This window comes from Oryzias latipes, chromosome 17 (genome assembly GCF_053564925.1).
Source record: "Oryzias latipes strain Hd-rR chromosome 17, Olatipes_Hd-rR_3.1".
NCBI lineage: Eukaryota > Metazoa > Chordata > Actinopteri > Beloniformes > Adrianichthyidae > Oryzias > Oryzias latipes.
The window spans coordinates 21,594,763-21,615,670 of NC_136253.1; the positions used below are offsets into that span (position 1 = coordinate 21,594,763).

General features: G+C 41.0%; 3 protein-coding genes across 6 annotated transcripts; 1 reads left to right on the forward strand and 2 right to left on the reverse strand.

The window, feature by feature from the left end:
* The first annotated feature begins 218 nt into the window (after positions 1-218).
* Positions 219-8,373, forward strand: LOC101162785 (WD repeat-containing protein 48). Of its 4 annotated transcripts, none has more exons than XM_004079025.5 (18): positions 219-365; positions 1,021-1,161; positions 1,271-1,349; positions 1,431-1,643; positions 1,737-1,825; positions 2,373-2,474; positions 2,561-2,785; positions 3,108-3,182; positions 3,320-3,422; positions 3,515-3,612; positions 3,827-3,934; positions 4,045-4,141; positions 4,210-4,305; positions 4,392-4,497; positions 5,513-5,600; positions 6,488-6,564; positions 6,641-6,833; positions 6,913-8,373. In XM_004079025.5, the coding sequence occupies exons 1-18, from the start codon at positions 318-320 to the stop codon at positions 7,006-7,008; spliced, it is 2,034 nt and encodes a 677-aa protein (XP_004079073.2). In that variant the 5' UTR covers positions 219-317; the 3' UTR covers positions 7,009-8,373. The 4 variants fall into 4 exon arrangements, with proteins under 4 accessions (XP_004079073.2, XP_011484841.2, XP_078791609.1 ...); XM_011486539.4 differs by having other exon boundaries at positions 1,274-1,349; XM_078935483.1 differs by lacking the exon at positions 219-365 and adding an exon at positions 407-927.
* On the reverse strand, positions 8,360-13,600 carry gorasp1a (golgi reassembly stacking protein 1a). Its single transcript, XM_011486537.4, has 9 exons — positions 13,418-13,600; positions 12,709-12,789; positions 12,416-12,619; positions 12,256-12,342; positions 12,045-12,175; positions 10,180-10,312; positions 9,916-10,024; positions 9,712-9,846; positions 8,360-9,609 (listed from the first exon to the last, which is right to left on the reverse strand). The coding sequence occupies exons 1-9, from the start codon at positions 13,478-13,480 to the stop codon at positions 9,227-9,229; spliced, it is 1,326 nt and encodes a 441-aa protein (XP_011484839.1). The 5' UTR covers positions 13,481-13,600; the 3' UTR covers positions 8,360-9,226.
* A 1,110-nt stretch (positions 13,601-14,710) lies between these two features.
* LOC101160265 (cysteine/serine-rich nuclear protein 3) lies at positions 14,711-19,797 on the reverse strand. The gene is made up of 5 exons (XM_011486540.4): positions 19,603-19,797; positions 18,129-18,293; positions 16,456-16,718; positions 16,072-16,374; positions 14,711-15,884 (listed from the first exon to the last, which is right to left on the reverse strand). Exons 2-5 carry the CDS (start codon positions 18,271-18,273, stop codon positions 14,970-14,972), a joined length of 1,626 nt encoding a protein of 541 aa, XP_011484842.1. The 5' UTR covers positions 18,274-18,293; positions 19,603-19,797; the 3' UTR covers positions 14,711-14,969.
* Between the last annotated feature and the right edge of the window lie 1,111 nt (positions 19,798-20,908).

Genomic DNA, 20,908 nt, shown 5'->3' on the forward strand with positions numbered 1-20,908 from the left:
AGTGAGAAGTTTTCTTGCTTTTTGATTTTCATAAATTCGAATGAATTAAAATATAAACAAATCTCCTTGTAAAATACATTTTCAATGTGGTAGATTTTTTGAAAAAAATATTTTATTAATATAAAACTTGCCCAGTATTATCAAAAACATTCAAAACTAAATCAAAAAACAACATGCTAAGTGGACACTAAACATTTAACTTTTTTCCCCTAAACATTTAACTACAATACCCATAATGCACATCGTCGAAACCGTTTTCTTGTTTTCTTTTTTTTTACCGGATGTAGCATCACATGAATTGACTGTCAACATGCAAGATGGCCACACATCACAGGCAAAATGCCGCTGGGCGGAGGAAAGTACAGGTACGTTTTCTGAGTTTTATAAGAACTTAGTGTGTGGGAACAATGTAATTGTTGTCTTTTAGGTTTGCACAAGTGTCTCATACCTGCTGAAGCGGCAGCAAAAAATCACTTGCGGAAGCGGCGTGACAACTATGACTCATGTCATGGTGCAAGCCGGCTAACCCTGTTAGCTTAGCTTAAGTAAGGTGTTAGCACCGTTGGAAAAGGAGCCTCTAACTTACAATTTGCTTCTTCAAATACCTTAGTTGCATATCCGAAAAACTTTACATGTCAGTTGGCCATTTTCCCCTTTGCGTAAATGCCGGTGTGTTTTAGCTAAATCTGACGTAACGGTTACGATGATGCTGGTTAAGCTACACTGTGTCCTGGCTGCGTCTAATTGCTGGTACGACGAAAGCGTCTCCGTATATATCTGCCATTTTCTGCCCATTCGTTATGCTTCACAAGGGACGCTATCTTTAATTTCATAGTGTGTTCTAATTATACCGGGAGGTTTTGTGTCGGTTACGTCTTCGTCCCCTTACGGTGATGCGAGTGCGTGAAGCGTGTTCCACGTCCAAAAGTGGGTGTGTTGTGGGTTCAACACTGCCTGTAAGCCTGAACCAGGCGCCGGTCCAAGAGAGAGGCTGACTGCAGTCGCATCTTTGTGCCACAGGTGTCTTACGTTATTAGGGACGAGGTGGAGAAGTACAATCGAAACGGGGTGAATGCACTCCAGCTAGATCCTGCACTCAACCGGCTCTTCACTGCTGGGAGGGACTCAATCATCCGGATATGGAGTGTCTATCAGCACAAAGTACAGTTTATGACTTCAATTAAATATATACATTTTTTTGTTTTAGAGTTTTGCAGCTGCATATAAAGCGACAGAGATACTCTTTTAAATGATGCTACGTTTTTTGCAGCAGGACCCATACATTGCATCAATGGAGCATCATACAGATTGGGTAAACGATATAGTCCTTTGCTGCAATGGGAAAACATGTGAGTTTATAAGTATTAACAGCAGATTTGATCCAAAGTTTGTGTTTAGCCTCTAGCAACTCACCTCTCCTTCTCCTCCAGTGATATCTGCCTCTTCAGATACAACGGTGAAAGTATGGAACGCGCATAAAGGATTTTGCATGTCAACGTTACGAACGCACAAGGACTATGTTAAAGCTTTGGCGTACGCCAAAGACAAAGAGCTTGTAGCATCGGCCGGTCTGGATCGGCAGATCTTTCTTTGGGACGTAAACACGCTAACTGCCCTCACTGCTTCGAATAACACAGTCACTAGTGAGTACACCTATAGTCATGTGATGGGTTTAGCCCGCTTTCATGGGTAGACGTGTTTGTGATCCACCTTTGGGCTTTTCTGTGTTCCTTCAGCGTCATCGCTGAGCGGGAACAAGGACTCAATCTACAGTCTGGCAATGAACCAGATGGGCACAGTTATTGTTTCTGGATCCACTGAAAAGGTTTGACACACATCTCCAAAAAAAAAAAAATCTATGGTGAACCAATGCACAAAATTTTTTCTTTTTGCTTTGTTTTCATATTTCTTATATTTTTTATCTTGCTTTAGCCTGAAGTTAGATCTGTAAGATTTTAAATCTTGACAGCGTGAGTTTTTGTTGTTTGTTTTTTTGTCCTAAGAATCCTGCTAGTCTATTGCCTCTACTAAGTGTTGTTGTTTTTGGAAGTTTTTTCCTCCTAAAGGGGGGTATCCTCTCTATTGTTCCAACATTGAATGCTCTTTATGAGGCAGTACAATGACAATTCTTCTATGTAATAAATCTGTCACACACATTCATTCACTTAGGCCTTATAGTAGTAATCTTGGCAAAATTAGACTACAAACATTTTAAATATATCTTCTTTGCCTTGAATTTTGCTTTGGTTTTTTTATTTGTTTGAGGCCAAATTGGTTGTTAATTGTTGCTTTAATTCAGCTGCACTATAAATTGTAATCAAACTGTAAGGTTTGTTTATCTACATAAATTTAGCTCTTTCTCCAACCTTCAGGTTCTGAGAGTGTGGGATCCTCGGACATGTGCAAAACTCATGAAGCTAAAAGGTCACACGGACAACGTCAAGTCCTTGCTGCTGAACCGAGACGGCACGCAGGTGATTCACCAAAGCGCTTCAAAAACCTCATCATGCTGAGCCGCAGGAATCCCAAACTCTTTAATCCCGCTCTGCTCCCCCGGCAGTGTCTGTCCGGCAGCTCGGATGGGACCATCCGCCTCTGGTCTCTGGGCCAGCAGAGGTGTATCGCCACGTACCGAGTGCACGACGAAGGCGTGTGGGCCCTGCAGGTCAACGAGGCCTTTACGCATGTCTATTCAGGAGGCAGAGACAAGAAGATCTACTGTACGGACCTGCGGAACCCAGACATCCGTGTGCTCATCTGCGAGGAGAAGGCCCCAGTGCTCAAAGTAACAGAACAAAACACTCTTTTAGCAAACTGTCTAATGTCCCCAAACTGTGGCTTTATAAAATAAATATACACTTTTAGTAACTTTTTTTATAGCACAACAGTTCTGTCTAAATAATTGTAGCTCTACTTGTCAGTTCTAGTAGTTTAATCAAGCTTCCATTTTTTTCCCCACTAACTTAAATCATCCGGACATTGTTGGTCTCTTTTTTTGTTTTATAAAATTTTAACTAAAGCTATCGCATTAAATAACACATGTTGATGTTTTGTTCTTCATTCATGCTGTCATGAAGATTTTTTCTGTCTTTTTGTCTCGTGCTCAGATGGAATTGGACAGATCTGCTGACCCACCTCCAGCAATCTGGGTTTCCACCACCAAGTCATCCGTTAATAAATGGGTAAGCATGCGTGGCCGCTCTCAGATCACTGGTCAGCACAGGGAACACAGCGGCTTGCATGGAGGCAGGTCTCACTGTTGTTCATGTGGACGCTTATATCAGAATGAAACTTTTTAATCTAGGTTTTGTTTGTTCAGTCTTTAAAGGGAATCCACAACTTCAGATCATCAGGGGAATACGACAATGACTGCACCACTCCCCTGACGCCATTGTGTACTCAGCCAGAACAAGTTATTAAAGGTACAAAAAAAACGTCCTTTTCTTGGTAAATCTTCCTCATGTCGCCTTCTATTTTATTTTATGAACTGAAATAGCCTCTCTTTTTTATGCAGGAGGTGCCAGTATTATTCAGTGCCACATTCTGAATGACAAGAGACACATACTCACGAAGGACACTAACAACAATGTGGCGTTTTGGGACGTCCTGAAGGTATCTGACACGCCGTGGTGACGCTCTGCCAAGGATTTGAACATCTTTTTTGACGTCCGTAAAAGATTCATTCATCTGAAAAAACCTGTTTGGGTGGAGACGCTCAGATTTAGATATTTGCTCGTCCTCCCTGATAGACTAATGAGTTTGTTTGAGAATCCGATTTTTCTGCGACACCAGCCTGTTTCATGCAGTCTGAACCATTTCTTTTCAGGCTTGCAAAGGAGAAGATCTGGGGAAAGTGGAATTTGACGAGGAGATTAAAAAGCGCTTCAAGATGGTCTACGTGCCAAACTGGTTCTCAGTTGATCTGAAAACAGGGGTGAGGGACAAACCTGTGAAAATAGAACCTTTTGTCCAATTTTTTTCATTTTTGGATTCATGTAAAGTCTGATGTTTGCATTTCATTGTTTATCTGCTCCGTCTCACTAGATGCTCACTATCACTTTGGATGAAAGTGACTGTTTTGCTGCCTGGGTGTCTGCAAAAGATGCTGGCTTTTCAAGTTCTGATGGGTCCGATCCAAAGTGTAGGTCCATGTCCTTTTCCGTTTTAAGCGTAATATTGGTGCTTTCATGGCTAATCTGCCTTCCACAGTGAACCTGGGAGGCCTTTTGCTTCAGGCTCTGTTGGAGTTCTGGCCCAGGACTCGGATTAATCCCATGGACGAGGAGGAGAACGAGGTGAACCACGGTGAGGCGGCTGCTTTTAAACCCAGGGATTTTGAACCAATGAACATGTGACTTTATGTTTTTAACTCTATGCTCCTGTGCCCACAGTCAATGGGGAGCAGGAGAACAGGGTCCAAAAAGGCAACGGTTATTTCCAGGTTCCTCCACACACCCCAGTGATCTTTGGAGAAGCTGGAGGAAGAACTCTTTTTAGGTAAATCTCCCATCAAACCTGTCTGTCTGACTCGGTTTGTGCATTTCCCATAATGCCATTGGAATATTTTTACTTGAGAAGAAAATGATTTACAAACAAATCTGTAGTAGCTTTAAAAAAAAAAACTTTTAACTATTGTATTCTGTTATAATATTAAAGTTAATCTTTTTTGCAGGAATAAAAGGTTTTATTGTTGTTTTTTTTGTTTCACCTCACATCTGCTGCCTTTCACAGTCAGACATGAAGACTATTTAGTAATAATTCACAAGGTTAATATACATTGAAAGTAGTTTCTTTTTTTTTTTTTAATAAAATGTAGGTTTACTCTAGAAAAACTGTGACTCTTTGAGCAGTAAGGAAATCTGCTGATGTTGCTGCTAAAATGGTCCTCCGTGTTTTTTCTTCTTTTTTTATTGAAACCGAGTCACCAAATTATTCTCTCATGATGTCAGTGCCTCCTGCTAAAGGAACTGAACCGTCAATCAGAGTAGTTCAGCTCTTTTCCTCCAGCATGAGTGCACCATGAGTCATGAAAGGGACTTTTAAACATCAGGACTTAATGAGGCTTCTCGATGATGAAGCTCCAGATTACCATCTGGATAAACATGATCTTCCAAATCAAGTTTGTCCAGATCGCGTTCGTACAGCTTCCTGCCTGTGCAAGAAATTGTTCCAGTCTTTATCTCTGCTGTTATCAGGGTGAAAAAATGGGAAGAAAACCTTTTTAGCTGAAAAAAACAACCAAACACTGTGACCTTATATCTAGAAGATCTAATCCCTCACAGTTTGGTTTATTAGAAATCAGTGAGCGCAGCATTTCACTGATGTGTCCTATTTAAAAAAAAAAATGCGGCTGGTTTTAATATTTCCTTAGGCTTTTCGGTGGTCGAACTGCTGCTGATTTGGGCTGATAGTCACTCTGAACAATCAGGTTGAGGACTAGCCTCCTCTTGTTTGTTGTTTTTTTCTGCGTGGATCATTGACGTGGAAAACTGCTTTGTTTTCTGTGCTGCAGGTTGTTGTGTAGAGACTCAGGTGGAGAAACAGAATCCATGCTGTTGAATGAGACAGTCCCACAGTGGGTGATCGATATAACTGTAGATGTAAGTATCCAATAGTTGCTTTTCTTATATTTCCTTTCTTTTAAAAGAAACCTAAGAAACAAAGTATTTGGTTTTTTTTTTCACTTTTTGGTTGTTTTTAAGGGGGGGGGGGGCTTTAATAATTAAAAAACCATTAGTTTGTAATAGTAAAAGCTACACAGAATGAGGATAACACAAGTGTTTCTTACAGTGAGAAAAATCTCTTCATAAAGAAATTCAAGTTTTTGGATTTGATTTTTGATATTTGTTGTTTTTGTTAGTAAATATAGAAAAGCTGTCATAATTAATAAAACTAAGGACTGCACCATATGAGGAAAACCCGTGATTTGCGACATTAATGATCAATTTTGCGATGACGATATAACTTGCGATACATGAACAAATAGCAGAATAACTAAAGACATCATTTCTATTTCACTGCAGTAGTTAATTTAATTTAAATTAGAGTCAACATAACTTGTCTACATAGAAGGTAAACATCTAACATAAAAAGGAATCCACCCGATTGGTCAAATGCATAAAGGGATTTATTTGATTCATTTAATACTTCAAGCTGCCATAAGATTGTTTTAACACATTCAAGGTAACCATTTAACGCAATTTTTGCCAACTTTTGCGATATGCGTATTGCACAGCTTGATATCGCGATAACGATAAATTTGCTATTTATTGTGCAGGCCTAATTAAAACTTTTTAAAATGTAAATTCAGAGTAGTTGATTAATTGTAGTATTTATGTTAATTGGCTTTGCTGTAGTTTGATGTTTTCAAGAAGAAATTCTAGTATTCAGGCTGTAAGTTTGGCTTCTTTACATAGATTTATTTTCACATCTCCAGGGTTTTGTTTGTTCTGATTTATTTTCTTGTGCATTTTCTTTTGTGTTGCAGAAAAATATGCCCAAATTCAACAAAATCCCGTTCTACCTCCAGCCTCATTCCTCCTCGGGTGCAAAAACTCTCAAGAAGTGAGTTCTGGAATCTGTCGCGTCTCGTGGAGCGTGCCCTGCACTCCACCTCATGTCTCGTCTTTGTGTCCTGCAGGGACCGCCTCTCAGCCAGCGACATGCTCCAGGTCCGGAAAGTGATGGAGCACGTTTACGAGAAGATCATTAACCTGGACAACGAGTCCCAGACCACCAGCTCCTCGGCCAACGATAAGCCTGGCGAGCAGGAGAAGGAAGAGGACATGGCGATGCTGGCGGAGGAGAAGATCGAGCTCATGTGTCAAGACCAGGCACGCTGACTTATCCTAACACTTTCTTCCAGCAGCAGCTTGGTTTTTCCCTAACATTTTGTTTTTGTCTTCCCTCCAGGTTCTAGACCCCAACATGGATCTGCGAACGGTAAAACATTTTATCTGGAAGAGCGGCGGGGACTTGACGCTTCACTATAGGCAGAAGTCCACGTGAAAATAACCCTTTTTATAAGCAGAACTCTGCCATTTGCCAATCACCACCCACCTCTGACATGTAGTACCCTTAACCCGTCGTGCGGTCAAGTGAGAATCCAGAACATTTGTACGGACGGCATTACTGATGGGTCACGGGAGCAGTGGCCCTAGCGGTCTGGCGCAGCCAACACACTCCCGGGACAGAAGCGGTCCGTGCCGGTCCTTCAGCATTTGAGGAACTGACTGTTTTTCTGCATCTTTTCCCCCCAGCGTTGTTTATTTATTGTCTTCTGTTCTCCTGATCGGCATTTGTTTTTACCACCATAAGTTGACGTTCTGTGTTTGTGTCTTAGTGTGTGTATGCACATGGATGTAGTCGACCATTTGCTGTGCTACATTCCAGGAGCTGTCCTTGTTCTGCAGACACTTTGCACCCGCCTCCAAAGCACCATCAGTGCAGGAGAAACGCTCTTCTCCTGTCTCCTCAACATCCGCCACCTTAACTTAGCATCAGACTTTTACTCATCGCAAAACTCACCAAAATTAAGCATTTGTCTTATTCATTCTTTTAGCTGCTGTCCATGAGATGAATGTGATATTTGTTTTTCTTTTTTTGTAAATATATAAACTTTTTTTGATTTAAGACTTATTTTGATGTTTTGCAGCAGGTTTTTTTTTTAGTTCTTGTACAGTTTCCTTAAAGACCGGTTCCTTTTTTTTCCTAATCTTTTGAGCGCGTTTACGGTCGTCATGGTGACTGGACCATGAGTTATTCTGTTCACTGCAACGTCAAAGTTGCAGTTAATTCTGGGGAAAAACAAAAAAAAAAGTTGTTGGGGCTGTGTTAGCAGCTGGATGTTGATATGAAAGGTATATAAACATATATCAAACAGTAACTAATGCTTACATGTACGGCTCACGGGTGGTAACTTTAAACAGGGGGGGGGCGTTGTTTTCTCGTGTATATTCCATCTAGATTTTATTAAAGGACACATAACTTGGAGAGGAATTTTAATATCCAGCACTGTGGACAGTTTAAGTGAAATAAATGCAAACAGCCCTTTTATTTTCACTCCATCTTGGTGCAACACCAGGAAAAGAATCTTTTCACAAGTTTTCTAGAGTTAATTTTGCCATGAGTGTATGCGATGCCATAATGGAGGACGCATAGTGAGCTGGATTTGGCCAAAAAGGAGAAAAAAATAAGTGTACCACAATTGGGCCATAGCACTGCAATATTCCTTGTTGTAATAATTTGTGAAATATGTATATTTTAGGGATTCAGAGAAATAAACTGGAATGGTTTAACATTGACAGAGCTGTGAGGGTTCTAAATGGCTGTTTCGATGACTAAAAATAAAAACAAGGGACACTTTGAAAAACATTTTTAAGTGATATTTGTTTCTCAATCAAAAAAGTTCACCCATTTCACACTCATTCCTAACAAAACACACAATTCCTTAATAAAATATCTGCAAAAATACCTTTTTTTATATTTTGCAACTTGGACTAATAAAAACATTATGAACAATTAGAGCAGTTTATATATAAACACATTTCCTTTTCTGACTTGTATCTGAGCTTTGCATATATTTAAAAAAGAAAAAATTTTAGCAACAAAATGGCAAAAAAAAAAAAGTGTCAGTAAATCAATTAGATATAAATTTTGAAAATAATGGCAAAAACCTTCCCAGATGTCATGTAGTAACATGCACAAAAATATTTTAAGACGACAGGACAAATGTGTACCCTAAAATAAAAGACCCTTTTGTCATAATTAAAAGCCTACCGTGTAAACACATGCTTCTAAAAAAACCCCAGTCTGAAGTGTAACAGTGCACCAGATCAGCTTCATTAACGAAAAGACAGTGTTGTAGTAGTGAAGGTGCAGTTGGGCTCTGCTGGAGTAAAAGTGATCAATCTTTGGGAGCCTTCAAGTATTTCTCACTGAATTTGACCAGGATTTAAAAAAACCATCACCCAAAAAATCAGATTCTGCACCCAGCAGATCAAAAACACCAAAATTAAAGTTTCCCACTGTAGTTATGATTCCTCCTTCATGCTGTACCTTCTCCTGTAGTGTAACTAAAGCAGCCGTTCCTCATGCAGTACAAACCAGGTGACATCATAAAGCGCTATATGTTCTCAGTCTATCTTTCCTTCGTCTACATCTGTGAAGGTGTGATTGTCAACTCCATGTTAAGATTTTTCTCCTCAGTTTGGCCTGACGGAGGCTTTTATTCCACGTGCGACTCCCCGTGGACCCCGTCAGGAGCTTCCTGGAGGACTGCAGACTCGCTCTCATCTGCACACGAGGCTGGGACCAGGTCAACAGGCGATGGGGTGGCGTGCTCTTGTACCAACGACTCGGCCTGGGTAGGGAGGGCCTCCTCAGGCAGAGACAGCACCCCCACAGGGGGACTTGGACTGCTGCTGGAATCAATGAGGAAGCTGTCTTGGTTCGCAGACTCTGTGACCAGCTGAGACATGTCCACAGGTGGGACGCCTGAGTCGATGGAGGTGTCCGTGGAAGTGAGGTCTGCAGCTGCTGGGGAGTTCAGCTCCGGTGGATCGCTGTTTTCTGCTGAGTATGAGAGCTTGTGGATGACCTCCAGCTCATCTGCACAGCAGAATAAATAAAGTGTAGTTTAGCGACAAATAACAGTATATTTAAATTGATCAAGAACTTGAATTCAACAACACTGCATTGGTACCAACTCACCAATGCTGTTGTCTCTGTCCTCGTGCATGGCAAGGGAGGTGTTGGTCATGTCGATGGAGGACACAGACAGATCCAGCCGGTCCAACAGATCAGCAGGGTCGGGGTTCAACACTGGCATTTCTTCATCAGAGAAGCCTGCAAATGAAAAGGAAGATCAGCCAAAAGCTTGACCCACATGTGACAGGCTTCATGATCTGCTCTGACCGCGGTCCGGGATTCCCTGCGCCGGAGCAGGAGGTGGAGCCTCCTGAAGAGTGATCTGCTCGACGTCTATCAACTGTCCCGTTTGGGCTGACGGCGCCATCAGAAGAGCCTAGAAACAAACCGATGAGGTAAACATGGGCTTGTTCCTCTGTGAGGATTTGATCTGATTAAGTGTAGTAAAAATTCAGACAGTTTTATATCGATCATCTGTTCAAACAAAAACTAAAATATGTTCACAACGTCAAAGGGTTAGGACTCAGTCACCTCCGTGTATCCCTGTGCAGGCAGCTCAGCAGGGCTGTTCTCTGCTGAAACAGCTGTGGAGGGGCTTTCCGCCGACGCGGCGGGGTTCACGGGGATCCGGTGCAGGTAGCCGTAACCGATGCCACAACCCAAGCTAGGAAGCAACGTGTATCAACAATTACTAGATTACCGTAACATGGGATTCATATTCATGCTTACTGAACTGATGTAAGAATATTGTCTGAGGTAAATCAATAAGAACTCCATTTTGTAACTTGATAAATAATCAAGTTACAAAAATGAATAAGGACCGGATTATGGCAACTATGCAAACATATTTACAAAAGAAATACCACAAAAGACGTGGGATGATATAGATTTGCTTCCTCTCCCACTCCCGTTCAAGCAACAAATCAAACTCTACTTACATTTAATTGATAATCATTATATGTAATGAATCTAATCTAATCAACCGAAGGGTTGGGGGATCGATCCCCGCCCTCCCCAGCCAGCTGTCGACCCCGAGCGCGGCTAGTCTGCAGCTCACCGCTCCCCCCAGGGGATGGCTCAAAATGTGGAGAAGAATTTCCCCATTTTGGGATAAATAAAGTATCAATTTATTTATTTATTTAATGTGACGTGAGTTTACTGTTTGCATTACAGCAAAAGGGTCTATTTATGTTTTTTGAAGAAGATGGCATTATCAACTTTCATTTTCTAATCAATCTATTATACCTGAAATGATATATCTGTGTTTTGTAGTGGTTTATTTTGTGGTATTCCATTATTTTTTATAGTTTGAAATAAACAAATCAACCCTTGTGGGGTCCAGCTGACCCCAACCTCATGTTAGTGTGCCTTAGACAGCACCAGGGTCAATTAAGTACCATTTTGAAACCTTTCCAGAACAGTATCACTGAGATATTTTGGTTTTCCCTGTGTATCTGTGCGTTTCCTCCCACATGTCAGAGGTTGATTGGTGACCTTTAGTGAAGTGTGTCTTTCTGTGTCCATGTAACAAACTCTTTCAGGGAGTGCTCTGCCTATGATAGCTGGGACATAGTAAAGCTTTTTTTAAATCTCAGTACTGTTCATCAAAGTTGTATATTTTGTGCTGTTTTCAAATATAAAAGATATTCATAAAAGCTTTTACAAAACGGTGAACATTTGCATAAAAGGCCTCATTAACTGCTCCTTTACTGCAAAAACGGAGTCTTAAGAGAGTAAAAACACCCCGTTTCAAGAAACTTTTGTCTCATTTTTAAAGAGCAAGAATTATCTTAGTTTGAGAAAACATAACTACATTTGTTTTCTTATAATAAGATGTCCATTTTTCTTATCCCATTAGCAGAAGTTTATGATTATTTAAAGGAAAACAATTTGACTTATTTCTAAGAGCTGTTTTTTTTTATTATGGACATTTGCAGTGCATCTTTTCTGCACTTACTTCCTGTTTAGCTAACGTTTTTATAAACACCGAGGCTTTTCCAGTACATCATTAGAAATGTAACGTGGGCAGTATATGTATGTGAAAAAATAAGACCAAAATTCAAATTTGTAAAATGATATAGTTTGATGAGAAGCTCCCAGATTGTTATTTAAACAATTTTAATATAAGCAGAAGGTTAACAAATTAAAGGGAAAAAAATCAAAATGATTTTGTGTGATTTTTTTGTTGTTGTTTTCTGAATCATTTAACATATTTCCCCAATTAAGTAAACTATTCATTCATCTGACATCAAGCACTTTCATTGATGTTATCTGAAGTTTTAATTTTAGAACGGTAGAAGTCCTAAAGGGACAAACATGATTTTAACTAAAGATTTTTTACTGTAAACCCTAATCCCTCTGGGGACTTTTTTTTGTTCCACTTCTTTGGTCCCTACCTGCCTTCACCCCCCCACGCTCCGTTGGGAGTGACCATCACGTCTCTGCAGGCATCCGTTTGTGTGTTATACACCAGCAGCTTCAACGGCTTCCCTTCATGAGCCTCGATGAGAGCGAAGAAGTCTTCTGACTGCAGAGCAGAAGAATTGCAACGACTGCTGTTTATTTGCTGTGCATTAATATGTCAAAATAGAGGCTATGGGGACTTACATCTTGCAACACCTGATCTGCACCAACAATGTAGTCCGTGTGGGACTGAAGGCCCGCCAGAGCCGCTGGAGAACTGGGTTCCACATCCTACAAGGCAGCAAATGTCAAGAGCAAACACCATGTGGATAAAAGTCAAAGTCCCAGCCATCGCTCGGCTCACCAGCACGTGCCAAACATTCTCACTGGCTCCTTGGTAACTGCAGAAGCGAACGCTGGCCCCCAGCAGACCCTGACCTCCCCACATGTTATTGGGCACCACCTCCAGCTCCCGAACCCTCGTCGTTTTGGTGCTATACACTTCCATATTCACCGCTTTCTCCATGTTGGCTTTCAGCACTTCCTTTAGTAGATCATTTTCCTCGTTCTGGAAAGAAAAAATAAAAAAACAAGGCATGATTTTACAGTTATAAATAATGCACTGATGATGAATGACTAAATGCATGGATAACATACCAGTCTTTTGCTGTCCAAAGACAGGATGAAGTCAAAGAAAGGCTCCAGTCCTGCTTTTTCTGCAGGAGAATTTGGCTGCACCTGCAAACATATGAAACTTTGTGGAAACACTGAGCCCTCCTCAGAAAACAAAGGTATAACCAGTTTTGCTTTAGGTTTAAGTTTACAGTCAAATGTTGCGCAAGAAATCCCTCATAAACGGTTTTTTACTTGAAATTTCTCAATGCTCAAATTCATACGTTTAATTAAAACCCACAGTACTAAAGCATGCACAATAGTTAGCTCTATTCTATTAATCTATAATCTTATTGTTTTTCAACTGTACTTCCGGTTTTTGCGCTCATCGAGGGCAAACGATATAATGTACATGTAATACACGACTAAGCTTTAAATTTTAGTCTAGTAATAAAATATTATATTATTTTTTTCAGGCTCACTAGTACTACTTGGGTAAGCACTACTTTTCTACTATAATCTTTCATCGGTGATACTTGTTTAAAATATGAAGCATTAAGACACGTAAAGAAAAGATAAAGAATATATCTAGCTAAACTTAGCAAACAAATGAGCGTCGAATAGCAGTAAACAGTGCCACCTCATCAGCTTTAGCTGCGCAGCTAGCTGTTTGCTAGCATCAAGTGTTTTCCCGATAAGCTGCTGCACGCGCGGCTTTGTGTGACAGGAAACTAGGTCACGGAGCCGCTCTCACCCCGTGAACGTGATATCCGTACGTCCCTCCTTCGAAAGCTTCGGAGCTCTGTGACAACCCCATTACCGCTCTCGTATCTTCGTTAACGTTATGACCGGAATGAAACCAGAGGAAATTACTGCCACTGACAGCCCCTGACCATTTTGGAAGCAGCCCAGAGCAATCGAGTATCGAAGGTATCAAACCTCGAAGGGATTGTGGTCGATCGCAGACAACGTCGAACGTGCTCATGCGCATGCGCATCCTAGATCTGTCAATTTTTCTGGCCTGTTAATATTAGGATTTGATCTTGAAGATACGTGATTTCAACCAATTTAATGTGACTAAAAAAAAAACTCATACAATTGGAGGTTCAACCAAGTTTCTCCAGAGGGCCTCCTCGCGGAAGATTTTGTTTATCAACATTCTGGAACTCTTAATGTTTGTTTTTGTTTTTATTTCAGTTTTTTTCCTGACCACGTTATTCAGAAATGTTCACAGTAAGCACTTCTAGATTTATTGTAAAAAATAGATTAGTAAATATTTTTTAAAAAAATATTGATTGAATATCTATAAAATGTATGTATTTACACTATTTGACTCATTCTGTTTTTGCATATTATCTTTCATGCAATAATGTTTAAACAAACATTTTTTTGGAAAAGATTTACAAAAAATAAGACATAAAAACAAGTTGTTTTCTTTTTTTTATTTTTAACTGACAAGATTGTTGTGTATGAGGGCATTTAACCTATGAAGTTGTATTTTTTTCTTTTTATGTATTTAAGGTTTGTGTCTGTCAAAGATATTAGGTGTCAAAGGTACAAGCTGGATTCCTTCAAGTGCTTGGATAATAGAAATGATCCCGATCCAAATCAGCAGTCAGTGGGTGACAAAAGTTAAAAAGTCCAGAAGACAGAAGCCAACCCTTTAGTACTGTTAAGGATAAAGCCTCTGAAATATTTTACAAACTTGTATTTATGTCTGTAAATGTCAATGTGTGTGCCTGACAGTTATTCTGTGGACATAAATGTTCATCTGTATGTTTATGAAGAACTCTTTACAGACACAAGTCCTCCTTCAAACCACCTGAAAGCTCAAATGAGGAGGATGTGCATAAACAAATATGTACTGTAGTCTACATTACATTTTTACTTTGCCTACTGTTGTATTCAAACGATTACATGCAAGTCTTATTTATCATAATTACTAATGCTAATGTTGAACTTTTTTTCATGCAAATATTTAAGATTAAATGATCTAGAAATATTATACAGGTGTGTTGGTGTGTTACTAGAAATTACAAAAAATGAATGCCTGTGAATAAAGTATCATTTATTTAAAAACGTAAATTAAAAGGCAATTTATACAATTAGAAAAATATCCAGCTGGAAAGAAAATTTTCATTCATTCTGCACACTGGCAAATACAGCAACACAATTTTCAAATCCATAGTTTTTTATTTTAGTTTTTTTTTACAGCGCATTATCTCATAAAAGTTTTTCTTCAAGTTTTTTTTTTTTTTTAATAAGTTATGAAAGCTGTGGATCTGAAATTTCTGGGTCCAGGTCTGTCAGCCCAACAGAGACTCCAGGAGTTGTGTGTTCGAGTCGTTTTGTGGCAGACCCACAAAGCTGCACAGCTGATGCTGGAGGTGTTGGAAGCTGCATGTTTGCCTGTAGTCTTTTACAGAGCTTTGCGATGGTCCAGCGGGATAGTCACTGCTAAAGAACTCCAGGTCAGAGTCAGAGGAGAGGCTCAGGTCCATGTAACTGCTGAAAGAATAGTCCAAAGAGGAGGAGAGAGTGTTGGGGATAACCTCAAGGTCCTCAATAAAGTCCCTAGACTGGTTTGCGTTCTCGTCGAGGTAACCTGTCGCCGAGTTCCTGCTGAACTTGTCTGTGACAGTGAAGCTCCGGGGTGGTCCTGTGTTGTCAGCTGCTGTGGTTTGAGGGGCGGAGCTACCGCCCCACTGCTTCCGTTGTTCTCTTACCTGCCTCAGGTGGTTGCATGAAGAGTCCTTTTCATTTTCACAGTCAAGGCTGCTAATCGTACCTGTGTTGACATCAGGAGGACTCTGACTCCTGCTGCAGAAACCGGCGTCAGAGTCAGAGGAGAGGCAGGAGGACTCGGTCATGTCACTGCTGCAGCTGTTCTCCTGTTCTGGAATGAAATGGTAGGAAGGAGTGGCAGGCATGGTGAGAGGAAGGCCATCTTCCTCTAGAGTGAACCCGAACGGACACCTCTTATCCAGGCTGCTTTGTTCTGGAACCTCCTTGTCCTGATTTTCATATTCGTGGAGTTCCTCTGGAAGTCCTGCGTGGTCCTCTGGGTTTACCGATTCCTCCTGCAGCCGCCTTTCCAGCTCCAGCTTCATGACGGTGTGAAGGAAATGGGTTCGCACACGCCTGGCATCAAACTCGACGCGGCCCTGTGTGTTTCCACAGTTGTCCTTAGAGCACCCACAAGGGAAATTGAAGCGGTCCACCTTGGATTTAAAGGAATCAGAGAGAAAAACAAGAGGTTTTAAACAGTTTTTTTTTTTTTTTTTTACAGCAGCAGGAATACAACCATAACATGATAACAGGAGGTTTGGTGTTGTTTTGTAACTTAAGCAAAAACCTCACAGATGAGGTGTTGTGCTAAAAAAAAAAGCTTAGCAGTGTTTTGATTACCTGGCATTTGATGCCAGCCAGGCTGCACGCACAGGTCTCTGGCTCACAGAAACCCTGACAGTCACATCCACAGGCCTCCCTGGAGAGCCGCAGGGCGTGAAGCTGCCTCTTCTCCTCCCTGTCAATGAACTTCACCCCTGCAGCCTGAAGGAGGGCTTTGCGCTGCCTGGAGGAAAACAGAGGAAGAAAACCTCCGTCCTCCTGCTCTTGGTCACTGACACGGATATTCAAGTCTTCATCTTGGACCTGATCCATGGCGAGCCTCCTGGCTTCATGTTGGTCAACGGCTCCACTCATGATGAGCTGGAAAAAGCACAGCATATTGAAAAACTGCAGCTTTTTTGGGGGGGATAAAAAATAAAAGAAGAAATCAAGAGAACTTACTTTATGTTTAATTTGCTCGATTCTCTCTTTTCTCAGTTTCTGTCTGTGTCTTTCTCTGCTCCTGTGCTGTTGCTCCTGCTCATGCTCCGCCATGGTGTACTTTCGGAGGGTGCTGTGTTTCTGAGCCATGCCAAGAGTGGAACCTCCACGGCTGGGGACACTGGTGAAGCCCTGGCAGCGGTGGAAACTAAAGACCGTCACGGAGCCAAAGCAAACGCTCCTCTGTTCTTTCTGACGCTTCGGCCTCTTCAGGATGGACTGAACTAGTTAAGAGTTAAAAAAAAAAAAAAAAAAAAAGCACCATATCATCAGGTGACACCCAGGAGGTGATTTTGATTATGTCATACTGTAAAGAAATTATGCAATATGCAAAATATATTATAATTAATATAAAAGATACATTTAATTTAACTCTTTCTTTACAGTAAAATTTGAAGGCAGTTTTTTACGATTGTAATCTTCTTTTAAGGAGCAAAAAACAACATCATCCATGAAAAAATGTTGACAAACTATAATGAAATGTTTAAAATTTATTGGCATGAAATTTTACTCTAAAAACATTACATCATTTTCATTTAAGCCTAAATTAAAGAAATACCTCTGGATGCTTTCATGAGAACAGTTGTAGTTCACCAACTGACCACTAGAGGACACACTTTAGGTGCTTCACTCCTTTTGGGCTCTAACATTGAACACTAAAAGTGAGGAATATTGTGAGACTTTCCTGCAGTGATGACAAATCCCTATAGAAAGTGGTTTTTATACGTTTTATAGAACACTACAGAAGAAAAGACAAGTAAGTAGGTAAAGAACACTTGTTTGGCTTAAACTACAGGTGTGGCTTTACCTGGAGCTGAAAAGGCTGAAAAAGTCAGGGGGAAAAAAATCTGAGACCAAGTGTTGAAGCTTTTGCTGTCTAAACACTCAAACAAATCGATTAAACCTGAGACGCTGAGTTTATCCTGTTTATCCTGCCAAAGAGATTACTGTAACCGCTCCGAAAGCAGCTCTCTGCCTGACGCTTTGTTTGCACACCAGTGTCCGCGTCTGCATCTGCTCCTCTCCCTCCACCCCTCTACCCGTTTCCTGTCCCTCCACGCTTCTCTGTGGCGGAGCAGCTGCCATGCCGGCATCAGGCTCCCTCCACATACTTCTAGGTGTTTCTCCACCTTTCTCCTTCTTCTATGAGCTTTTTCCTTCCGTTTTCAGGTCTTGGGGGGGAGGACAATTACGATGAATCCTGTCAGTTCACCTGTAATTATGTGAAGATCCTTTAAATTCAGACATATTTTGCTGGGTTGTTAAGTCCTGGACTTGCTCCTCCTTCTGCTCTGGAACTCAGGTTGCACATGCATGCATCATATTTTGCCAATACAAATGTTGACCCCTCGCCACGACTTGTTTCAAGTGTCTCTGATATCCAAATCGTTTCCACAACTTCCTATTGCTCAGGCAAATACTCTCCTACACAGCCGTGAAAGGCAGTCCAGGGGTAAGTTATTATCTGAGCGTTATCTGCGGCTGAACAGTCTGAAAGCCGGCGTTTTCACATCACTCAGTCAGAAGCGCTGCTGTGTTCTGATAAGAGACACTCCTATGAAACACTTGATGGAATAACCGTGCAGATAAGGAAGAGGTTTGCATTATTTGAAAGAAGTGGTTTGCAGACTTACTGGGCACACTGGGAGGTGTGAAGTCTCTGCCCTCCCCGTCAGACTCCCCCGGCGAGGAGTTGGAAAACGGAGACGAGGAGGCGGCGGGGGAGTGCGAGGGATTCCTCTCAACCTCAGCAAACTTTCTCTTATGTAGGCCTTTCATTGTTCTGCTCCCAAAGAGTTCTGTATGGCAAACAAAAAACAAAAAAACAACATGGACGATCATCTGTTGGTCATGTCCTACCATAACTCGAGAACACCTTTCCTAAGGGTTTTCCTACTTTATTGAACTGAAATCTAGCTCTCGCTGAGCACATGAAAGAGTTTTTTCTCTAAACCCAACAGTTCTTTTCCTATTCCGCAGAACGTAATTAACATTCCAGTGATTCCTCAAGTGTTTTCTGTGTGAAGCCCTCATGGAAATGAGCCGTCCAGCGGTTCTCACAGGGCCAGCATGTAGTACATCAAGTGGCTGCTATTTTTAGAAACAAAAGGTGGAAAATGAAATCAAACAATAGTGGCTGGATGGCTAACAACCTTTAGCAAAAGAAAAAATATATATTTATAAACTCTGCTGAGTGCACAAACAAAAAAAATGTAAGGGGACATGGAAAACTATTCTGTAGCTTTGCTCCGACTCCCATGATCCTGCACGTACCAGAGCCAAAGTCCACAGCTGACTGTCTGCAGCATGCAAATACATTAAACCAGTGAAACTGTATGCATGTGCGCTCAGCAAGCAACTTCCTGAATTCACAGATGAAAAGAAGAGATGGCTCCATCTGCTTCTGGGGCTACTGGCTGCAGTTTGGTCTGCACCATCTCTGCTATATATATTTTCCAATGAGCACCACAGTGTTGTGTTATTACAGCAGACTCCTCTCTCAGTGAGTTATTGCAGATCTGACAGAGCAGGGGCACTTTACTGTTCATCTCCTGGGGGACTACATTCATAATTTAAAGGTCTAAAGCAGCAGTGGCACAGACTGGAGGGTTTGCGTCCTCAAAATGTAAAAAATGAGGAATAAAATAGAACTAAAGTGATCACTTTAATGTTTTAATCCCTGCAGGAATGTTACGCGGATGTGTGACTCGGGGTTTTTGCACAGTAGTGCCTTCCTGTTTGGCATAACAACAGCCATTAGGAGCGCTGACCTCTTCACCTCCCGCGGAGGGAGACACTGCCACTTACAATGACGGGCCTGTTCACCGCTAAGTCCGCCCGCTTTTCTCTGCGGTGTCCGGAGCAAACCCCCACCGCCGCTGCACAACCATGACATCAAAACTGGAAGTTTGTACAGTTGAAGCCGCAAGTTTGCTTGCTTTAGTCCACTAAATCACGATTTTCCACAACACTGTTTGGCCAAGAAATTTAAAGCCGCTCGTTATAATTTTAAAAGCTAATTAAAATTAACTCGACCAACTTAGGGGATTTATTAATGTAGAAAATGCAAAAAGAAAAAGTGTCCCAGCTTTTCTGTCAAATACTCACCACAGCGTCAAAAGCTGCATAGTCGTGACCGACTTGGAGTGAAGTTTTGTCCTTCGGTGGAAACAGCTGAGCATATTGTACCCGTCTGTTTCTGTGAAACAGCACGACCAGAGTAAATATGACAGGACTGGCTGAAGGCTCCCAAAGACACCAAAACGCTGCGAGATAGTTCCCCCTGTTTAAACGTCACGAAGCGTTGAGCATGCGCAAAACTGTCGGTACATCTATAGATACGTGAGAACTGATTTACTCAATTTAATTTAATTTTTCAATTTTTTTATGTGCTTAATAACATAAATAAATATTTTATTATCAAATATAACTGTGATAGTCATATATATGACAGAAGGGAAGTAAAGTGCACATTGAAAATATCTAAACCGGAAGTGCTGCAGAGAGCACCATCCTTGTGTCTCGTGTTTCCCTGGGACTCGTTTCCTGACGCACACTGTGACACAGGTGGAGGCAGAGGCGGAAAGGACTGTGAGTTCAGCCCACATTTCCAGTGTGATGTGTTTCCACTGCTCCATGACCAACAACGACGATGAAAAAAAAAACCCAACAACTTCCAAATGGAGGCTATTATTAGAAGGGCAACCCGTTTATTTATTGTCTGTTATAGATACAAGTATAGTAATAAAAAAAGACACACCAGATATTCAGAAATGATAGAAGTGAATTGAATGAAAAATTGCAGGAATTTCCTTCCATCCCTATTAAAGATGTTATAAAAGTATGGTCCTTTTTGATGTGATTCCAGGACTATAGATGCCCTGTTATTTTTTTTAAACTGACTTCTGTGAAGAGAAGCTGTACATGGAAATGGGATTATGGGAGTTTGTGTAAAGCCTTGGCTGCTATATACTCAAAGAAATGCTCTTCCTTGGTTCCACACTAATGAACAGATGTTGTCATAAAGTAAAAGTTATCTAATCTCATTTGGACACACAGCTTTATTTGTATCTTTAAAATCTTGAATTGAGTGATGGACTAAGATTAAATACTAATCTACTTTTAAAACTAATCACTAAAAAGATGGTCTAATCCAGAACAAAATAAATGTGGAAACGAAGCCACAATCAAGTAAACAAAAACACTATTAAGTGTCTATCAGTGGCCAAGGATGGACAGCTCATATTGACCTCTATTTTAATGTGTTATGAGACTATGACCCACTTCTGCTTGGATCACTATGGTGCCTCTGTGTTTCACTCACAGTGACCTGTGCAGGGGTTAAACACATTGCAGGCAGTGCAGCAGGGAGAAGGTGAAAAAGCTGCATCAGTAAACAACCATGCTGTGTTTT